Below are 22,024 nucleotides of genomic sequence, written 5' to 3' on the forward strand. Positions count from 1 at the left end.
GTCACCCACCACTCGGTGTTTTAAAAAAAAACCTGCATCTGGCATCTCCCCTAAACTTCCCTCCTCTGACCTTAAACGGATGTCCTCTAGTATTGACCATTACCGCCCTGGGGAAAAGCTGCTGGCTGTCCACTCTATCTATACCCCTCATAATCTTATACACCTCTATCAAGTCACCTCTCATTCCGCATTGCTCCAAAGAGAAAAGCCCTAGCTTGTGCAACCTTTCCTCATAAGACATGTTCTCTAATCCAGGCAGCATCCTGGTAAATCTCCTCTGCACTGTCTCTAAAGCGTCCACATCCTTCCTATAACGAGGTGCCCAGAACTGAACATAATACTCTAAGTGTGGTCTAACCAGAGTTTTATAGAGCTGCAACATCACCTCACTGCTCTTGTACTCAATCTCCCGACTAATAAAGGCCAGCACATTGTACAACTTCTTAACCACCCTATCAACTTGCGTGGCAACTTTGAGGGATCAATGGACTTGGACCCCAAGATCCCTCTGTTCCTCCACACTGCTAAGAATCCTGCCATTAACCTTGTATTTTAACTTCAAATTCGATCTTCCAAAGTGTATCACTTCACACTTTTCCGGATTGAACTCCATCTGCCACTTCTCTGCCCAACTCTGCATCCTGTCTATATCCTGTTGTAATGTGCAACAACCTTCTACACTATCCACAACACCTCCAACCTTTGTGCCATCTGCAAACTTACAAACCCACCCCTCCACTTCCTCATCCAAGTCATTTATAAAAATCACAAAGAGCAGGGGTCCCAGAACAGATCCCTGCGGAACACCACTGGTCACCGACCTCCAGGCAGAATACGCTCCATCTACCACCACTCTCTGCCTTTTGTGAGCACGTCAATTCCAAATCCACGCAGCCAAGTCTCCATGGATCCCATGCCTCATGACTTTCTGATGAGCCTTCCATGGGGAACCTTGTCAAATGCTTTACTAAAGTCCATATAAACCACATCCACTGCGCTACCTTCATCAATTTGCTTTGTCACATCCTCAAAAGTTAATTAGGCTCGTGAGGCAGGACCTGCCCCTCACAAAGCCATGCTGACTATCCCTAATAAGACTATGCTTCTCCAAATGCTCGTAAATCCTATCCCTAAGAATCCTCTCCAATAGTTTGCCCACCACTGATGTAAGACTCACTGGTCTATAATTCCCAGGATTATCCCTATTACCTTTCTTCAACAAGGGACCAACTTTTGCCATCCTCCAATCCTTTGGTACCACTCCTGTGGTCAGGGAGGATGCAAATATCATCGTCAACGCCTAATGTTTTTCAGAAGCTCCAACACTGCCTCTTTCTTAACCTCAACATGCTCCAGCACATTAGCCTGTTCTACACTGACCTCACATTCGTCAAAGTCCCTCTCATTAAGAACCCCCCCCCCTATCATTAAGAACCCCCCCCCCCACCTCCTCTGCCTCCTGGCACACGTTTCCCCCTTTATCCCTGAGCAGTCCTATACTCACTCTAGTCATCCTCCTGTTCCTCACGTATGTGTAGAACCCCTTGGGGTTTGTCTTAATTCTACTCACCAAGGCCTTCTCGTGTCCCATTCTAGATCTCCTAATTCTCTTCTTAAGCTCCTTCCTGGCTACCTTATAATTCTCAAGAGCCCTCTGATTATTGCTTCCTAAACCTTAAGTCTGCTTCCTTCTTCCTCTTGACTAAATATTTCACATCTCTTGTCAACCATGGTTCCTTCACCCTACCATCCTTTCCCTGTCTCAGTGGAACAAACCTCTCCACGCAAGTGTTCCCTAAACAACCTCCACATTTCTGCTGTGCATTTTCCTGACAGCATCTGTTCCCAATTTACGCTCCCAAGTTCCTGCCCAATACCATTGTGATTAGCCCTCCCCCAATTAAAAACTTTCCCACATCGTCTGTTCCTATCCTTGTCCATGGTAGACATGGGTATCAGCAAACCTTTTGACAAGGTCCCAATGGCAGGCTGCTCAAAAAGTGAAAACTCATCGGATCCTTGGGAGTAGAAAACTGGATTTAAAAATTGGTTCAGTGCAAGAAAGCAAAGGGTAATTGTTGATGGGGTGTTTCTCTGACTGACAGGCTGTTATCAGCGGTTACTCACACTTGGTTCATTGCTTGGTCTCCAACAATTTTATCAATCTCCTGCAATCAATTTTCATGAGGCTTATAGAGGATACAAAAATTGGATGTGTGATTGACAGTGGGGGAATAGTGATGGAGTGATCAGCTGTTCAAAGAAATGACTGGGATTCAATCAGAAATGTGAGGAATTCCATTTGTGAAGGTGCAACAAGGCAGGGAGGGTGCAGAAAAACACACAGGATGCATCCTTATCACCTGAAGGATAAAATACTGGAGGAGGGAGGTTTACATTGCTAATAAGACTTGAGTTTCCTGTACCAACTCGTTCATGGACCTAGCTGCCAATTCAGACAAATGTGGGGAGCAATTGAGTCATAGAGTCACAGAGTAATACAGCACGGAAACAGGCCCTTTGGCCCAACTGGTCCATGCCGACCACAGCATCCTCCCTGCTAGTCCCAGTTGCCCATGTTCGGTCCATAACCCTCCAAACCCCTCCCCTCCATGTACCCATCCAAATGGCTCTTAAATGTTGCAATTGTACCCACCTCAACCACTTCCTCTGGCAGCTCGTTCCAGGTACTCACCACCCTCTGTGTAAAGTTACCTCTCAGGTCTCTTTCAAGTCTTGCCCCACTTATCTTGTATCTGTGCCCTCTAGTTTTGGACTCCCCAACCCTGGGGAAAAGATGATGACCATCCACCTTATCGTGTTGGAAGCAAAGTTGAGTTGAAGTGCAGTTTGATGGCTGGGAAGGGTCACAGTGCCGTCAGTGGACACTGCTAGAGTGAAAGAGCAAAAGTATTAAAAAAAGAATGGAGAGAAGACCTGTAAGTCTTGAGGCCACAGTTCATCGATCCTGTTATCGGATAACAGTAACACACAAAAAATGCTGGAGGAACTCAGCAGGTCAGGCAGCATCTACGAAGGGCAATAAACGGTCGATGTTTTGGGTCGAAATCCTTCACCAGTCCTGATGAAGAGTCTCGACTTGAAACGTCGACTGTTTATTTCCCTCCATAGATGCTGCCTGACCCACTGAGTTCCTCCAGCACTTTGTGTGTGTTGCTGCAGATTCCAGCCACTGCAGAATCTCTTGTGTCAGATAACAGCAGTGCTAATCGTAAGCAGTAGAGTTGTGGGATGAGAGATGAGGCTAGTCTCAGAAACACCGCAGTTCTCCGTCTTCCACAGTGCCTTTCAAATACTGAGATGTTGGGGCAGGGGAACAGAGAGTGCGCAGACACAGTGGTGAAGAGGCAGAACTCTCCAGCTCTGTATGTAATCTGATTCCTGTCGATAAAACGCAGATGTGAATTGCTGGATAGGATTAATCTGATTGGCATCGTGATTAGCACCGACATCTTGGGCTGAAGAACAGCAGAGCACGGGGACAGGCTCCAATTTCTAAGGGCAACAGAGATAAACCTGGAACTTACAGGGCAATGAGCCTTACATCAGCGGCAGGGAAATTATTAGAGAAGATCCCTGGGGACAAGATTCACTCACGTTTGGAAGAGCATGGACCAGCGTGGCTTTGTGCAGAGGAGGTCCTGGGTCCTGTCTCACAAATTTGATTGAGTTTTTTTGAGGAAGTGGTAAAGATGGTCATTGAGGGTAGGACGGTGGATGTTGTCTCCATGAACTTCTGTAAAGCATTTTACAAACTCCCTCACGGTTGGCTGGTCATTAAGTCATGATGAGTGGTTAAACTGGATACAAAATTGGCTTGGTATAGAAGAGGAAGGATTGGTTAAAGCAGAGAAAACGTGGGATAGGAATAAACGGGTCGCTTTCAAATTGAGAGGTGGTGCTGTGGGTTTCAGTAGTGAGCCCCAGGTATCTTTCACAGTAATTTAGATAAGGTTATCAGGTGTTACATGTCCATCTGGGCAGTAGGATGGGCTGTGAGGGAGGCTTCAGGCGGATATAGGCATGGGAAAAGGTGTGGGAGGTGTAAGGATATGAGGACATCCACTGTAATAGAAACAATGAACAAGTGGGTATTTTGTTAAAAGGTTGGAGGTGTTAGTTCAGGGGAACTTGGATATCCTTGTGCATGAATCATTGAAAGTTGGTGAGCAGGTACAGCCAATAGTGAGGAAATCAAATGATATGCTGGCTATATTGCCAGAAGATTTGAGTACAAGAGTAAGGATGTTTTACTGGAATTATGCAGGGTTTGGTGAGGATACAACAGGAACATTGGGTCTCCCTTGCCTAGACAGGACATACTTGTGGTGAGTGAGAGCTGCAGAGGACTACGAGACCAGTTTGGGACAGCAAGTTTGTTGCACGAGTAGCTGTCGAACAGACTGGGCAGATATTCTCTGCAGTTTAGAAGACGAGAGGTAACCTCATTGAAACATAGAGTATTTTTTACAGGTCTTGTTAGGTTCGGTGGGGTGTCTAGAACCAGGGGACACTGTCTCAGAATAAGAGGTTGGACATTTAGGAGTGAGGTGGAAAAAGTTACCCAGTAGGGGTGAATCTTTTAGAATTTTTTACCCACAATGATCATGAAAGTGTAAAGGGTTATGATAAAAGCCGGTGAAGACTCTTTTAAGTGGTGGTGTAGTTTTGTTATCTGCAGTTAAATATGAGCCTTCTGACAGGATTTTTATGCTCATGTTGACCTGTTTGTCTTTTCATTTCAGAAATCACGGAACAGTTTGAGTTTGGAGGCATACACAACAGAACAAAAAAAGAAAGTGTGTCAATGTTTAATGGAAAACATTATCAAACAGAAACAAGATCAGTATTCAGCAGTAACTGAAACAATGAACAAGGTAAGGATGTTTTCTTGCACATGGCAGCTTATAAGTGAAAGTTACAGATAATATTAGTTAATGGTTGTAGCTTCCATGTTCTGAGTTTGTGTCTAGTGTGCTCTTTATGTGCTGCTCAGAGGTCTGTCACTTTGTAAGGAATGTGAACAGCAACAAATGAAAGGCAACACTTATTGAAAGGCTCGTGATGACAAATAGGATTCATTCCAGAACATAATTGTGTAACTTTAATTACCCTTTGCCATGCCACAACAACACCTTCAAAAGTAACCTGTTTTTTGAACTGTTTTTTCCTGACCGGTACTGTGACATTTTTTTTGCTGCCTCATTAAACTTTGAAATTCTTGTTGAAATAGTGCAATGTATGCATTTTCCAGGGAACTGCAATGAAGGTACGAATGTAACATCAGTACCAAGCAGAGTTTTCAATGAGCTCCAGACTGCATCATGTATACTTCTAGCTAAGTTCAGAATCAGGTTTATTATCACTGACTTAGATGACGTGAAATCTGTTGTTTTGCAGCAGCAGTACTGTGCAAGACATAAAATTACTATAAATTACAACAATAAATATATAGTGCAAAATAGAAGAATAACGAGGCAGTGTTCATGGTTTCCTGGACAGTTCAGAAATCTGATGGTGGAGGGGAAGAAGCTGTTCCTGAATCATTGAGTGTGGGTCTTCAGGCTCCTGTACCTCATCCCCGATGGTAGTAACAAGAAGAGGGCATGTCCCGGATGGTGAAGATCCCTGATGATGGATGCTGCCTTCTTGAGGCACCACCTCTTGAAGATGTCCTCGATGGTGGGGAGGGTTGTGCCCGTGATGGAGCTGGCTGAGTCTACAACCCTCTGCAGCCTCTTGCGATCCTGCGCATTGAAACCTCCATACCAGGCGGTGATGCAGCCAGTCAGAATGCTCTCCACTGTACATCTGTAGAAACTTAAGTGTCTTTGGTGACATACCAAATCTCCTTAAACTCCTAATGAAGTAGAGCCGCAGGAGTGCCTTCTTGATGATTACATCAATGTGTTGGGCCCAGGATAGATCCTCTCTGTTTCTGATAATGCTGAGAATTGGCCTCATTCTTTCAGACAGTCCATGATTCAGTTATCTATAGTCAGGATTATTCCTTTTTTGTGAATCCTCAGTAGTACAGTGCTGTTGCTTTTGTGGAGGGTGACACTGGAAGCTGAACACTGCCCATCCACCTTACTACAGTTCTCAGTCGGCATGGAATCAAATCTGTTCCAATTTCCACCCCAGATTAAAGATCTAAATGTCTCCAATTGACCCAAGTTCAATGCTGATCTATTTCCCTTATTTCTCACATACACTCCTCTGGGTCTAATGACTCATGACCAGTAGTAGTACTGCTTTATATCTCAAACTGTATACATTCAGTTAGAATCTAGTAAAAATTACCAAGAAGATATTCCAAGATCTGTTGCAATGAAAGTAACAACTGGGGAAGATCAGAGAACAAGAAAGATCAGGAAACCTCACTGGAGAATTAGGATTCTTTTACCATGCATCTGTGAGCAGCTTGGAGTGTCAAAGGACATTATATGAATGCAAATATTTGTTGTTTGCTGCCCCAGTGAGTTTTCCTTCTCATGACCTGTGTTTGTATTCATCCAGCCACTGAGCTGAGAATTGATCTCTGTTAAATATCAATATAATCATGTGAATTTGAGCAATTTGCTGCTTGATACTTGGACATAAAGACTGAGGAAAATTGGCAGGGGAGGGGGGAACAATCTCAGTGACAGTGTGGTCAACAAGAAATAACATAAAACCAGAGTAAAGAACATTAAAATAAAACATGGCATCAAAGTAAAGAAGATCACAGAAAAACAAAAGGATGGTAAGAGCTTAAGCAAGGGAATTTGTAAAGAAAGACCAGGGATATCAAGTTTGGTCTGAAGATGAAAGACCCAGCGAGGTGCTGAGGGTGATATTGGCCCTTCGGAGACAGAAGCAGCTAACATCGCAAATGAAAATAGGGATTTGGCAGCTAATGAATCAATACCTAGTGTCAGGTTTCACAGTTGAGGAAAAGAGTAAAATGTTTGACATTCAAGGGAAACTAGTGAATTAATGATGGTACTCACTAAATTTAATATAAGCAGGAAAATGGTTAGAAAAAATAATACCACTAAACACTAACAAATCCCCAGGATCTGATGCTTTCTATCCCTGGGTTTTAAAGGTTGTAGGTGAGAAAATTGTGGACGCTTTAGTCATAGTTTTCCGAAGTTCTTTTGATTTTAGGAATGCTGACAAATTTTTGTAGAAAAGATGAGAAGAGGTAATATAAACTAGTGCTCTAAACAATGCACAAGAACAGAGAGCGCTGGGGGTTTATAAACACTGTGGCAGGAGAAGTTGAGAAAGTGGTTGGGATCTTGGGCATTACAAGCAGAAGCATTGTGTACCAGAGTAGAACATCATGATGGACTTTTATACAATACTGGTTTGGCCACAGCGAGGATATCGCGTCAGTTCTGGGTGCTGTACTTTAGGAAAGGTGGGAAGGCTTTGGAGAGGGTGCAGGACTTCAGTGATGTGGAGAAGCTGGGGTTGTGCTCCTTACAACTGAAGGTTTTGATAGGGATCTGGTGGAGGGATTGAAAATCATGAAGGTATGGAATGTGTAGACAGTTGTTACTATTGGCAGAGGGGCCAGGGACCAGGGGACATGCATTATGCAGCAAGGGGGTGAGGTCTGGAAGGCATGGCCAGGGTTGACACTGGAGGTAGGTCCAAAAGGAGTTGGATAAGTATCTGAAACAAATGGATTTAGTAGGTGGGGGTTGGGGGGAGGAGGAAGTGGGGCAAACTGGTTCAGTCTTTCGCAGAGCCAGGGTGGAATCGATAGGCCAAATGGCCTCGTCCTGTGCCTACCGTCAGAAATAGGAGCAGGAGCAAATTGTCTTTCTGCGCTCTTCCCATATCCCTTGAATCCTCGAACATCCAAAAATGTTTTGATCTCAAGTTTTGAATGAAATCAGTGAATGTGACTTCAAGGATCTCCTTGGTGGAGAGTTCCAACTTTCTCCTCATTTCGGTTGAAGTGGCCTTCCCTCTTACTTTGAGACCAGTAGTTCCAGACTCCTAAACCAGGGGAAACGTTCTTCGCTGCTGAGTTTTTAAGAATGCTGTATGTTCCATTGAGTCACCTTTCATTCCTCTGAACTCCAAAGAATAGAGAGCTAGCTAGCTTAATCTCTCCCCGTGTGACTGACCCACCACCCCAGGAATCAGTCTGATGAATTGTCACTGCTGTCTCTAGAGCAAGTAAATCGATTTCAGGTAAGGAGACCAAAATTGGATACAGTTTTGTCAACAAGGCCCTATATAATTATATGAAGGCATCTTTGATCGTACTGTAATCTTCTTCCCATTTGCATTCATGTCCTTTTGAATAACAACATTTCCCCATCTCTCACCATCTGAACGTACTTCAAGATTTCTGTTTCTTATTTCTGCTGATTCTGTGAATCGTCCCTTCAGATTAGAAAATTTTATATGTAACATCCTCATTTAAAGAATGTTTGAAAGAGAAACGTGGACATTTATACAAAAATAATACACCAGTGGAAACCTTCAGCAGGTCAGGCAACCTCTGTGGAAAGAGAAACCATTAACATTTCAGGTTTGGAACGCTTCAGATTTCCAGCATCTCCAGCTTGTTTTTACTTTCATGGGGAATTTATACGCCTGTTGTAGGAAGTTGTTGGAATCTGCAAAAATGTGGCTATGTGGGAGGAAAGTTTAACACGATCAGAGCCAACAAAAATTTGTTTTGTTTTGACGAACAAACTGACTTGAAGTTATTGAGGATGTAGCAAATGTCACAGAGGAAAGTCTGTGCATGTATATTACTTTAGATAAAGCAATCAATACATTTCCACAGAGACTAGTATAGAAAATTTAAAATTCATGGATTGAAGGCATTTTATTGTCCTGGTAGAGAGAGTGGTTAGACAGTAGAAGGGTTAAAAGGCATGTACTGAAGTTAGAGGGATTTGACGATAGTTGCACTCTGAGGATCTGTGCTGAGACTGCAACCTTTCGATATCTTTATATTCACACAGTGGAGAACTATACATCCGGGTTTGCTGATGTTATTGTACGTCATGCCGGTAAAAGTATAATTGTACAAAGGGACGTTGATCGATTTAAAAACAAAACATGGCAGTTGGATTTCAATATAGGTCAATGTGAGTTTAACCATTCTGAGCCAACAAGATGTGAGTATTTCTCAACTGGTGGTCACAGGACCTGAGGAACAGCGGTGGGAATGGACCATCCAGCCTCTCAAGCCACCTTTGCCATTCACCATTTGACCGACCCTCTAACACAGCTCTCTTTCCCTCCCTCGTCCCCGTATCCCTGGATTCCTTTAATATCCAGAAATCTGTCAATCTCTGTTTTGAGGACAATCAATGATTTAAAAAAACAGGTAATGGTGGAGGAGCAGAGAGATTTAAGAGGTTCGTGCACATAAGTAACTGGCATGGTGTAATCAGGCTAGTCAACTGTTAGTCTTTACAAGTCTACTATTCCAGGCACCAGTGCCTAAAAGTTCAAGTGCAAAGCTCTGCTTTTTATTTATTGATTGAAAAAAGTAGTTTTTCTTTCCATAGTGAAACATGTTAACAACTATTTGTGGGTTGTTTTACATCACTTGAGTAATTCAACTCGACGTGAGTTACCCTTACGCCTCTAATATGATCTTCACATTGGGAGCAAGGACTGGCATCTTTCTCTGTTCCTTTTGCAATATGGGTAGTACTTGGAGCACATTGTCCTGGGAGAGCTAGCTGTGGGTCATTCCAGGGACAACCTGTTCTTCACAGTACAGCGCTGGACTGGGCCATCTATCAGGCAAGACCCTTACTTATCTTTCATCCTTCACCCCACCGATTTCTGTGCTAACTACCGTTCCATTCATCCCAGATTCCAATCTCCTGATCAACCCTTAAACTCTTATCCTGCAATCTGCCAAGGTTCCTTATTGAGACCTCTTTTCTTTCCCACAGCTGCACACTTCAGTCTTGGCCTGATCTGCAGTTCCATCTCCAATGTTCTGCCCCGTAACTACTCTTTCCCCCCCGCAAGGACAAGCCCCTGATTTTATTCCTCCCCTATCCCCAGCACAGTACAAGTGACCTGCTGATGTGTTTCTGCCCACCCTTCCCCCACCATGGTTTACGCTCCCCCACCCTCTACCAGTACACAGTACAGGTTCTGAAGCCTTCTGATTAACTCCTCCTGATGAAGAAAATATGCAATGCCCATTCATTTGCAACTTCTGCTGTAACCTAAGTAGTCCATTCACTGCAAAAAACAAACTGCTAGAGGAACTCAGCAGGTCGAGCAGCATCTGTGGGAGGAAAAGAATTGTTGATGTTTTGACTCGAGACTCTGTACTGTAATTTCTAAGCCCATGTCTTTAGAAAGGATTTATTGGTCTTGGAGTGAGGCACAGATGTATCAGAGTATTAGCTCAGTTACAGGGATCAGCTTATGAGAGGTTGCATAGACTTGATGTGCTCCTTGGAATATGGAAGAGTAGGGGGTAAACTGATTAAGATTCTCAGACTTTGAAAGGAACCTGCAAGGTAAGACTGAATCCAAACAAAGGGCCTTAAATCAGAGTTGGTGAGAAATTAGGAAGTGCTACTTTCTGCAGAAGTAGTGAGCTCATGGACTCTTGCCCACACCAAGTGAGAGCTGCCATTGATTAATGCTGTTCAGTCTGAGAATTACAGATTTTAGCCAGCTAAGAAGTAGTGGAGTCAAGGCAACTTATGGAGCTAGGGCGCAGATTGAATGGTCTCGTTGAAAGTTGGAACACACTTGAAGGGCTGAATGGCCTTCTCCTGTTCCCACATTCCCTTCCTGCCCAAATGTTGAGCCCCCTGCTAGGTTATGTAGGGTTGGAGGATGTGCGGTGAAGGGAGCAGTGGGCCACTTGACACATTCTGCCTGACAGTCACTTTTGCAACCTTCATCCATCAATGTAAATCTCATTACTTTGCTGCATTCTTTTTTCCAGTTGGTTTGTTCTCCTCAAAAGTCCTCTGTAATACTGTATTAGTCTGCCAAAAATCATGTCAAAATCCTTGAAGTGAACCCTGAGGAAAGAGCCATGACAGAGTCAGAAACTCGGCCGGTTGGGAAGAGAGCAAAAGTGAGGGAGACCGATAACTGGATCGTGCGTTAAAAGTGCAGGTTCAATGGGCCACACAGCCCCCTACGCCATCTCATTCTGTGAGGAGCTGTGCTCGTTGGGGTAGTTTAAAGGGAACTTCACTCTGCAATTACCTTTGTTCTGCTTGATCTATTAGTGATTACTGCTTACTCCAAGTCATTGTTCTCCGATGTCTTTAGCATCCTGTTCCTGAGCAACATATTTTAATATGATCAAATAACTTCTGCAGATGGGAACTGACAAGCAAACCTGACTGAAAACACAAACATAAAATCCAAGAATAAAAAGCTGTTGAGATCTTCATACAGATCTTCCAGCACATTAATGAATTCAGCTGAGAGTTACCAAACACTGCAACTGGGTATCAAGACTTGTGAAAGAATGAAATGGAGAATAGGTCAGGTGTGATTTAGTGAAGCAGATGACAATGAATGATAAATTGTACCTGCTGTCAGTGGCAGTGATGGATTTGGTTTAGTAAGTTTACTTCATCTGCACAAAGAACACCTCTTACTGTACAGTTAACAACAAAACCGGGTCTTAAATTTCCAGAAGTTATTGGAAATGGAGTCCAGTAAGTAATTTTATTTAAAAAGTTTGCAAATAAAAACCATTATGATGGTGCCTGATAACCTTCTCATAAATAATAAAGGCTCTTGGAATACAGATAATTAAAACAAAAATAATTGGATTGATTGGAAAGAAAACGATACATGTCACAATGTGACTGGTCACAAAACAGTGTTAACTTAAGGAAAGGGAGCTGTTTGAAACTGATAACATTTAGCATATTTATTGCAACATGATGCTCTAGACATGCAAAAGAAATTGGAGTCGTATATAATGTCCTTCATAACAAAACCAAATCTACCTGAAAGTAACTTTGAAAATGTTCCAACATTATAACTTAAAAGTAAATATGACTAATTATTTTTTAAGTTTGATGAGATATCAAAGCATTTGTGGAATAAAATCCATCAATACAAATCCCATTAATGTTAAGAGCAGAAAATAGAGAAATACTCCCCAGCTTGGGCAGAATTAACGTTCAGGTCGATGACCATTTATCAGAACTTTTGTCAATTAATTCATTTTGTGTAAAAAGCTAATCTATATGTAGCAGATTGTGTTTGCAGCAGGGATGCACTCAAAGTAAGGTAAAAATCTCTAAATGATTATAGGATTAAATCATTGTGAATCATTTCACTGCTGGGAAATCCTACCATTCACTTCCAAGAAACACAGAATGATTACAACACAAGAGGACCTTTGGCCCATTGTGAATACACCTGCTCTCTACCACAGCCACTTCCTTTTCCAACCAACACGGACACACACACACACCTGTTCCTCCTCTGTAGCCTCGTAAGTCTTTGCTCACCATATCTTTATCTCAACAGAACATCCCTCCACCACATCTACAGGCAATGCACTCCAGAACAGTTTCTCCGCAGGTCACTATTCATTCTTTCCCCTTTATTGTTTACCTGTGACCTGTCGTCCTTAACATTTCACCAAGAGGAACAGCCTCTCACTAACTGCTCTGTCCAAACCCCTTATTATGTTGCATACATGAGCTCCCCTCAGCCTTCTCTTCTCGAAAGCAAACAGCCTGTAATCTTTCCTTGTAACTCTCATCCCTCGTCCCAGGAGCTAGTATCATCAATCTTCTGTGGACCCTCTCTAATGCCTTCACTAAGGTAACCAGAAATGAGCACAAAAGGCCAGACTATGTTTTACAACATTTCAGCATGACCTCCCTTATGATCTATACGTACATATCTCCATTGTACAGTTGAAGTGTTTAACTGTCAGTATATAAGTGCCTCATTTTAAATAGAGTCAATATTACCTATATGGTTGATGTGACCAATCTGGACTCACCTCATCCCTTTCCTGAGGTATTTTTATTATTACCCCTTGGGGTCATTCGGGGTTAGAATGAATGTTCTATTTGTCCCTTATTGCAGCTGTAATTATTCCAAGTGTCAGTTGTAGCTCAATGGGTATCACTTGTCCCCCTGGGTCAGAAGGTTGAGGATCTAAGTCCCACTCCAGAGACTTGAACACAGAACTCAATGCTGACTCACTACCGCAGTGCTGAAGGACAGTACTGAGAGCTGGAGGTGCTACCATTTGGCTGAGATGTTATATAAAGCACTCTGTCAAAAGCACAATCAAAGAGGAGGAGAGGAATTATCCTCAGTTCAAACCAAAAAAAACTGCAGATGCTAGAAATCTGGAAAAAAAACAGAAAATGCTGGATATATTTAGCAGGTCGGACCAGATCTGTGGGAAGAGAAACAGTTATTGTTTCAGGTCGGAGATCTTCCATCAGAAATGCAAAGGGGAAAAAAGAAGCTGATGAAGCTTCCAGGGAGGGTGTGGGTGGGGTGTCTCTGACGGGGTAAAACTGGGTGACCATGGGGATCAAGTGTAAACAAGGGTATCTGGTCAGGGAGTGAATCGGAGCAGTTAGAGAGTGAGAATGTAGGGCTGGGGAACGTAGGAGGCTAAGTCCAGCAGTTAGGCTGGGTACGTCCTCCACACCCAGAGAGAAAAAGCTGAGCAATTATTACAGATGGATCACTGATACAGGCCAAGAAAGCAAATTATCTGACATTGTAGAATTCAATATTTAGTCCAGAAGGCTGCAACGTGTCCAGACTCATAGAGTCACACAGCACGGTAACAGGCCCTTCGGCCCAACTGGTCCATGCCGACCAAGATGCCCATCTGAGCCAGTCCCATATGTGTTCAGCATATATCCCTCTAAACCCTTCCTATCCATGGACCTGTCTAAATGTTTTTTAAACGTTTCAATGTTGTAATTGCTATGCATCTATCACTTCATCCGGCAGCTCCTTCCATGTACTCACCACCCTCTGTGTGGAAAAACCTGCCCCTCGGGTCCCCTTCTCAACATACCTGTGCCCTCTAGCTTTAGACTCCCCTATGCTCTGATCACCCTACCTATGCCCCTCTTCATTTTATCAACCTCAGTAAGGTCACCCTTTTGCTTCTTTCACTCCAAGGAAGACAGTCCCAGCCCATCCAGTCTCTCTTTATGACTCGAGCCCTCCAGTCCCGGCAACATCCCTGTGAATCTTTTCTGTCCCCTCTCCAGCTTAATCACATCCTTCCTATAGCGTGGCAACCGGAGCTGCACACTGTTCTCTAAGTGTGGATGTGCCACAGACCCATGGAGTGGGAGTGGGGTGTCTCTCTGTGGGTTACATGGAACAGCTATTGTTTCAGTCCTAACCGTGCTCACTCCCTCAACTCTGTTTCCAGTATGTTGGTGACTGCATTGGTGCTGCATCCTGCACTCGTCCAGAACTCTCAACAGTGTCGTTACTTTTGCTGCCACCTTCACATGGTCAGTCCCTGGATCCTCCTTTCCTTCACTGGATCTCTCTGTTTCCATCTCAGGTGATAGTGAAGTGACTGATTCCCCCCGGCTACCTTAACTGCTCTTTGTCCCACCTTGCCTCACGTACAGACTCTGTTCCATTCTCCAACTTCCTCAGTCTGCACCGTTTTTGCTCTGGTGATGAGACTGTACAAGTTCCTCTGAAATGTCTTCCTTCTTCCTGAACCGTGACTTCCCCTCCACCATTGCTAACAAAGTGTTTGACTGCATCTCATCCATTTCCCACGACTCTGCTCTTATTCCCTCTTCCCTGGGATGGAACAAGGGTAGAGTTTCTCTGGTCCTCATCTTCCACCACTCCAGCCTCCACATCCAACTGGTCATTCTCTGCGATTTCCTCCACCTTCAAAGTGGTTCCCCCACTAGACACATCTTCCCCTCTCCTCCCCTTCCAGCACTCTGCAGGGACCATTCCCTCTGTGACTCCCTGGTCTACTCCCAGTTCTACCAAACACCTGCTCATGGCACCTTCCCTGGCAAGCGCAGGCAATGCACCTCCTGTCCTTTCAGCTCCCGCCTTCCCCCATCCAGGGTCCCAGACAATCTTCCCAGGTGAATGAAACTTCTACCAATCTAGTGTACTGCATTTGGTGTTCACAATGTGGTCTCCCCCACATCGGAGAATCTAAACGCAGATTGGGTGATCGATTGCGGAGCACTTGTGTTCAGTGCGTGGGGGCTACCTTGAGCTTTCCATTGCCCACCACTTTAATTCCTTATACCACTCCCTCTCTGACCCATTGGTTTGTGGCCCGCAGTACTGTCGCAGTAAGGCCTAATGCAAGCTTGAGGAACAGCACCTCATCTTCTGTCTGGGCACGTTGTGGCCTCAATATTAAATTCTACAACTTCAGGTAATTTGATTTCTCGGCCTGTATCAGTTGCCATCTGTGATATTAGCTCGGCTTGTTTTTTCTTTCCTTTATTTCTCTCTCGGAGCAGAGGACATGCCCAGTCTTGAGGTCTTGTCCTCCCATTCCCAGCTCCTCTGTTCTAGCTGTGGAACTGCTCCCATTTACTGATCAGATAACCTTGTTTACAGCTTTTCTGTTCCTCCTCCTTCACCACATCTGCTCTCAAGGTGAGGCTTTACGTTCCAGGACGTCTGAAATGTCCTCCTTCAGGAAACGTGGCTTCCCCCCTGCTTTAGTTGTTGGCGCTCCCACACCTTCCACCCCACCAGCCTCCATCTGCAGCACTTCTGCCAGTTCCAACAGGATCCCACCACCAGCCACATCTTCCCCTCTCCACACCACCCCCCCACCCCCCAGCTTTCCGCAGGGATCACTCTCTCTGTGACTGCCTGGTTCGCTCATCCCTTCCCACCCTCCTCTCCCTGACCCCCAGCACTTTCCCCTGTGTCGGAGGTGCAACAGCTGTCCCCACACCTCCTCCCTCATCACCATCCTGGGGCCTTCCAGGTGAGGCAGAGATTCAGGTGCGCCTCCTCCATCCTCGTCTGCTGCGTGCGTTGCTCCTGATGTGACCGCCTCTACGTCGGTGAGACCAAGTACAGACTGGTGACCGAATTGCAGAGCACCTGTGGTCAATCTGCAACAGCCGTCTCGAGCTTCCGGTCACATGTCATTCCAGCCCCCCCTTCCCGATCCCTCACTGACCTGTCTGTCCTCGGCCTTCGCCGCCTCCAGGGTCAGGCCAAACACAAACTAGAAGAACACCTCAGGTGTTGGGTAGTCAACAGCCCAGTGGTGTGAACAGTAAGTTTTCCAGATAACCCACCCCCGTGTTCCTTTCCCACATCCACCAGTCCACCCAGGGTCTGTCCCTTTGTTCCCCTTTACCATCCCTCCACCCCCCCCATTACCTCGACTCATTATCCTCCCCCACCTGGTTCCATCATCCCTTCTTTACCTGGTTCAACCTATCACTCACCAGCCTCTGCGCCAACACTCCCCCCCACCCCACTCCTGGCGCCATCTGTCCATCATTCCTCCCTCATCTGGTTCTGCCTATCACCTACCAGCCTTCCTCTCACCCCTCCCTCTCACTACTATATACTGGCTATCTTCCCTCTAATAAGAACGTAAGAAATAGGAGCAGGAGGAGGCCATCTGGCCAGTTGAGCCTGCTCCGCCATTCAATAAGGTCATGGCTCTGCTTTTTCCTTATGGAAAATGAAGGGAATAACATGTTTTCGTGACTTATTCATTGATAACTGTTTCTTATCTTTTGGACAATTGTCTCATAAATACAATCTGCCTAGATCACATTTTTTTTCGATATTTATAGATTAGAAATTTTTTAAAAGTTACTTTACCTTCTTTTCCGACACCATATAAAATTGAAATTACGGAAAAAATTTTAGGTGTTGATCCTTATCAGAAGGGCCTGATAGCAATAATCTATGATTGGATTATGAAAATACATTCAGAGGAAATTGATAAAATTAAGAATGAATGGGCAAGAGAACTCCAGATACTTTTACCCACAGAGAAATGGAAGAAAGTTCTTCAATTAGTTAATAGATCTTCAATGTGTGCCAGACACTCTTTGATACAGTTTAAGGTGGTTCACAGGACCCATATGTCGAAGGACAAGTTAGCCCGTTTTTATCACCATATAAATCCTATATGTGACAGATGTAATTCGAAGGTGGCTTCCCTGACACATGTTTTGGTCCTGTCCCCTTTTGGAAAAATATTGGAAAGACATTTTTAACATTATTTCATCTGTATTGAACATTGATTTACAACCTCATCCTATTACTGCAATTTCTGGGTTACCAACGATGGAATCTGGCCATTTATCCGCTTCCGCTCGTCGTATGATTGCCTTTGTCACATTAATGGCCAAGTGATCCATTTTGTTCAAATGGAAGGATCCAATACCTTCCACCACTTTTCAGTGGTTTTCTCAAACTATAGCATGTTTAAACTTGGAAAAAATTAGGAGCGGTACTGTTGATCCTTCGCTTAAATCTGAGGAAGTTTGGAGTCCATTTATTCAATATTTCCATATATATAAGCTGACCTTTTTCAGATCCCTCTCAGTAACCCTTGAATACAGAGGAGCGGAGTTGACAACATAATAATGTTTTTTTTATTGAAGAAATATCAGTCCAGTTTTTTTTTGAAGTTTTAGGTTTTTTTGTTTTATTATCATTATTTTTTTGATTTGGGGGTACTTTCCTCATATAATTAAACCTCTTTTCAATCTTTCCTTTTGTATTATGTTCACTTAATAAGAGAGCGGGAGGTCTAGATTACTTCCTTTTACTCCTTGTGATTATATACATTAACTGTTATGATTTTTATCCTGATCTCTCTGCACCATGTGTATTACTACTAATGCTAGATATATTATTCTGTACTAATTTGAAATGAATAAAAAGACTGAAAAAGAAAGAAAGAAAGATCATGGCTGATCTGGCCGTGGACTCAGCTCCACCTACCTGCCTTTGCCCCATAACCCTTAATTCCCCTACTATGCAAAAATCTATCCAACTGTGTCTTAAATATATTTAATGAGGTAGCCTCTACTGCTTCCCTGGGCAGAGAATTCCACAGATTCACTGCTCTCTGGGAAAAGCAGTTTCTCCTCATCTCCGTCCTAAGTCTAATCCCTTGAATTTTGAGGCAATGTCCCCTCGTTCTGGTCTCACCTACCAGTGGAAACAACCTTCCTGCCTCTATCTTATCTATCCCTTTCATAATTTTATATGTTTCTATAAGATCCCCTCTCATTCTTCTGAATTCCAGCAAGTATAGTCCAAGGTGACTTGATCTCTACTCATAGGCTAACCCCCTCATCTCCGGAATCAACATGGTGAACCTCTGCACCGCCTCCAAAGCCAGTATATCTTTCCTCAAGTAAGGAGACCAGATGACATAATCTGTGAATGAGGTATGGAGGAGATTACAGCTAGAGTGTGTGCACATCTCCCATGGGTTTACAAAGCTGAGAAATCTCAAAAGGCATTGTCGGGATGTCAAACGAGGCTGGAATTGATGAAGTAGGCTAGGATGGAGTAGACTAGGCCGGGGTGACATGGCTGGTTATTGGGACCTCATGCCAAAGAGCTTGAGCAACAGAAGCCATAAGAGGAACAAGAAGTGATCACCATCAGGTAGCATCATCTCCATCACCCCGACAGTTTGTCTCTCACCTTCCCCACCACCACTTCAACATGCAAAGCCATCACAATTATCTGTGCAAAGGTACAATGAGACAAAGTTAAGAGCAAGAGCAGAGCACTCGATTCCTAGACCCTGCTCTGCCATTTATTGAGATCACGGCTGATCTGATTGCAACCTGAATTCCACCTTCCCACCTAACCTGGTAACCTTTTATCACCTGCTTATCACACAGTCTTTGCTAACCTACAGTCTTCACCACCAAGAAGGAAGCAAGCTGCAGGTATGTAGAAACACCACAACCTGTAGGTTCCCCCTGAAGTCACACCATTCTGACCAGGAAATATCCTCATTGGGTCTAAGTCCTGCATCTCTCTCCCCAACAGCCACCTCGTTATCAGATGGACAACAGCTTTCAAGCAGGTGATTGATTACTACCATCTCGAGCAGTTATGGAAGGGCATTAAATGCTGCCCTTGCCACTGCACCCCATATCCTAAAACATGAGCTAATAAAGATGGATAATGACATGTGCTTGAGGTCTGCCTTGTATCTGGTGGACTGCAAGATTGCATTGGAGGTTAGGATCGGAGGGGGAGTGAAAATTTAAGGGGGTTGGGGTGAAAGGTTAACTGGACTTGGATCTGCCCCAGATTTGCAGCCAAGTTGCCTGTGGCGATTTGAGCCTTCTGCCCATTCCAGCCTTATCTCTGGCAGGAGCTTCTCTTCTTACATCAACTCCATTCATCTGAGGACCAAGGCTCTCCTTGGGGAAAATGTCTGTTTATTTTTAATTATAACTTTGGAATTTCCCTTTCAAATGTAACCCCCTGTTATCTTCTGAAGAAGGATTGCAGAACTTGAGAATCGTGGAATTGATGAAGAGCAATAAAATATGAAGATTGCAGTGAAGAAAGGGAATGTTGTGGAACAGAGTTTTCCAACGAGCACCACTGATGAGATGACAGTCAAGGAAGGCAGAGGAGACAGGAGTCATTTGCCGAGCTGAGGAACTACCACTTCAAAGTCTGTACATGGATATGTTGCAGATCAGCCCATGAGGAAGCTGGAGCCACACTGGAGGCCACAACTGTGCAATGTGACTTAATGCTTGCAGGCTGCTAATTTCAGAACAGTGCCTGCAGTGCTGACAGACACCTGCTGTTCTCACTTCATATGTTGGTGACCCTTCCAGGCTGCACATGAAGCACATCAGAAGTCAGCCACCTTAGCTTTTGGACTTCGGACACCTATTCTTCTGTACAATGAGCATAAACTGCAGATTGTAAAAGCAATTTTCTGATTTTATTTAGTACGGCAGTAAAAATAGTGCATTAATTTAATGCATTTCAGAATCAGGATCAAGTTTATTATCACTGTCTTATATGATGTGAAATTTGCTGTTTTGCGGCAATGGTACAGGGCAAAGACAAAATTACGATAAATTGCAAAATAAATAAATAGTGCAAAAAAAGGGATAACGAGAAGTGTTCATGGGTTCATGGACCGTTCAGTTTTGGTTGTCCATTAGCCTCATGAGTTTTCCTGTTATTGAAGCAATGGTCTGGTTCACTTTGAGATGAAAGGTCTCCACTTGCGTTCATGATCCTGATGTAATGAGGGCAAGTATCCACAGTGATTTCGGATTTGCTCCTGTTATATTTACGAGGTCATTTTATGGCACATAACTTCTGTTGAAGTGAATTCTGTCTGGTAGTTGCACCCATGAGATTCTCTGCATGAACAAGCTAAGAAGGCGTGATCCCCACTGACCCTATCTCACCACAACTGTGGGGATTTAAGAGCTCTCAGTCCTTGTCGAATCAATAGATAACTGTGACATAAAGAAAGAGTTGATACCAGCTCTTCTGGAATTTAGATCCACCAAGTCCTACGGCATCAGTGGAAGCACTGATTTAAATTATTTTCTCATGCTGTAAGTAAGTTTGCAGATGACTTGAAAATTGGTGACCTGTGGATAATGAGGAAGGTTTTCAAAGATACAGCAGGATATAGATCAGTTGGAAATTTGGCTGGGTTAATGCAGATGGAGTTTAATTCGGGCAGTTGAGAGATGATGCATTTTGGGAGGTCAAATACAAGAGTAAAATATACAGTAAATGGCCGAACCCTTAGGAGCATTGATGTATAGGGGCATCTTGGGGCCCGAGTCCATAGCTCCCCGAAAGTGGCAACACAAGTAGATAAGGTGGTATAGAAGGCACATGGCATACTTGCCGCCTTCATTCGGGGCACTGAGTATAAAAATTAGCAAGTCATGTTGCAGTTTTATAGAACTTTGGTTAGGCCGCACTTGGAGTATTGCATGCAGTTCTGGTCGCCGCATTGTAGGAAGGATGTGGAGGCTTTGGAGAGTGCTGAAGAGGTTCATCAGGATGTTGCCTGGTTTGGAGAGTATTAGCTATAAGGAGAGGTTGGATGAACTTGGATTGTTTCCTCTGAAGCATCAGAGGCTGAGGAGTGATCTGATAGAAGCATGTAAAATTATGTGATACACAGCTTGGCTCGATAGTTGAAGTCTTTTTCCCAGGATGGAAATGTCAAGTATTAGAGGGCATAGCTTTAAGGTGAGAGGGAGAAAGAGTAAAGTTTTGTTTTACACAGAGAGTGGTGGGTGCCTGGAATGTGCCGCTGGGAGGTGGTGGAGGCAGATTCAACAGCAATGTTTAAGAAGCATTTAGACAGGCACATGAACAGACTCGGAATGGAGCGATACGGACCATGTGTAGGCAGATGGGATTAGTTTAGACTTTCATCATGCAGACATGATGAGCTGAAGGGCCTGTTCCTGTACTATAACCACGTCCAATGTACTTGCTGCTGTCACCACAACCTAAAGCCAAACCACCACGTAGAAACTTGTTGCAGCATTCCTGGAACTGTAAACTGCTGGATCTCCCCAAACCACATAGACCTCCTTCCTCACTTGCACTGTAAGGAGCCAAGTGAATTATTCAGTGACTTTGGCTTTCCAGTTTTCACTTGAATACAAGCACACTATTGTCTTTGTCCTTGTCTGACACAAGAAAGGAATTAGCGCACTGAATCACTTGAGTGCTTCATTGCCAGTTTATATACTTGTGCACAATCATGGTATATAGACATGTGGTATATAGACATGGTATATAGACATGTTGAGGCATACCAGAGAATTTGCTTCTCTGGTACATATTAGCTGTTCTATTTTTTAAACTGCCCAAGTAAATCAATTTTCCCTTTATTAGATAATGAGCTATTTCCAGCAACAATTGCCCATGTGCTCAGTGTTAAGAATTCTTATCTTATGAAAATGTTGCCCATAGGCATGAAGACATTGTTGATTTTCATGATGTAGCTACCTGTTCCAGTGCATTG

The 22,024-nt window shown here is 43.8% G+C and overlaps 1 protein-coding gene across 1 annotated transcript in view; it reads left to right on the plus strand.

The window, feature by feature from the left end:
- LOC127582028 (regulator of G-protein signaling 3-like) overlaps positions 1–22,024 on the plus strand; it is a 224,014-nt gene that overhangs the window by 136,399 nt on the left and 65,591 nt on the right. The window contains 1 exon segment of the mRNA XM_052036961.1: positions 4,767–4,898. Within this exon segment, the coding sequence (XP_051892921.1) occupies positions 4,767–4,898 (132 nt within the window).

Source organism: Pristis pectinata, chromosome 23, assembly GCF_009764475.1.
Source record: "Pristis pectinata isolate sPriPec2 chromosome 23, sPriPec2.1.pri, whole genome shotgun sequence".
NCBI classification, from domain to species: domain Eukaryota; kingdom Metazoa; phylum Chordata; class Chondrichthyes; order Rhinopristiformes; family Pristidae; genus Pristis; species Pristis pectinata.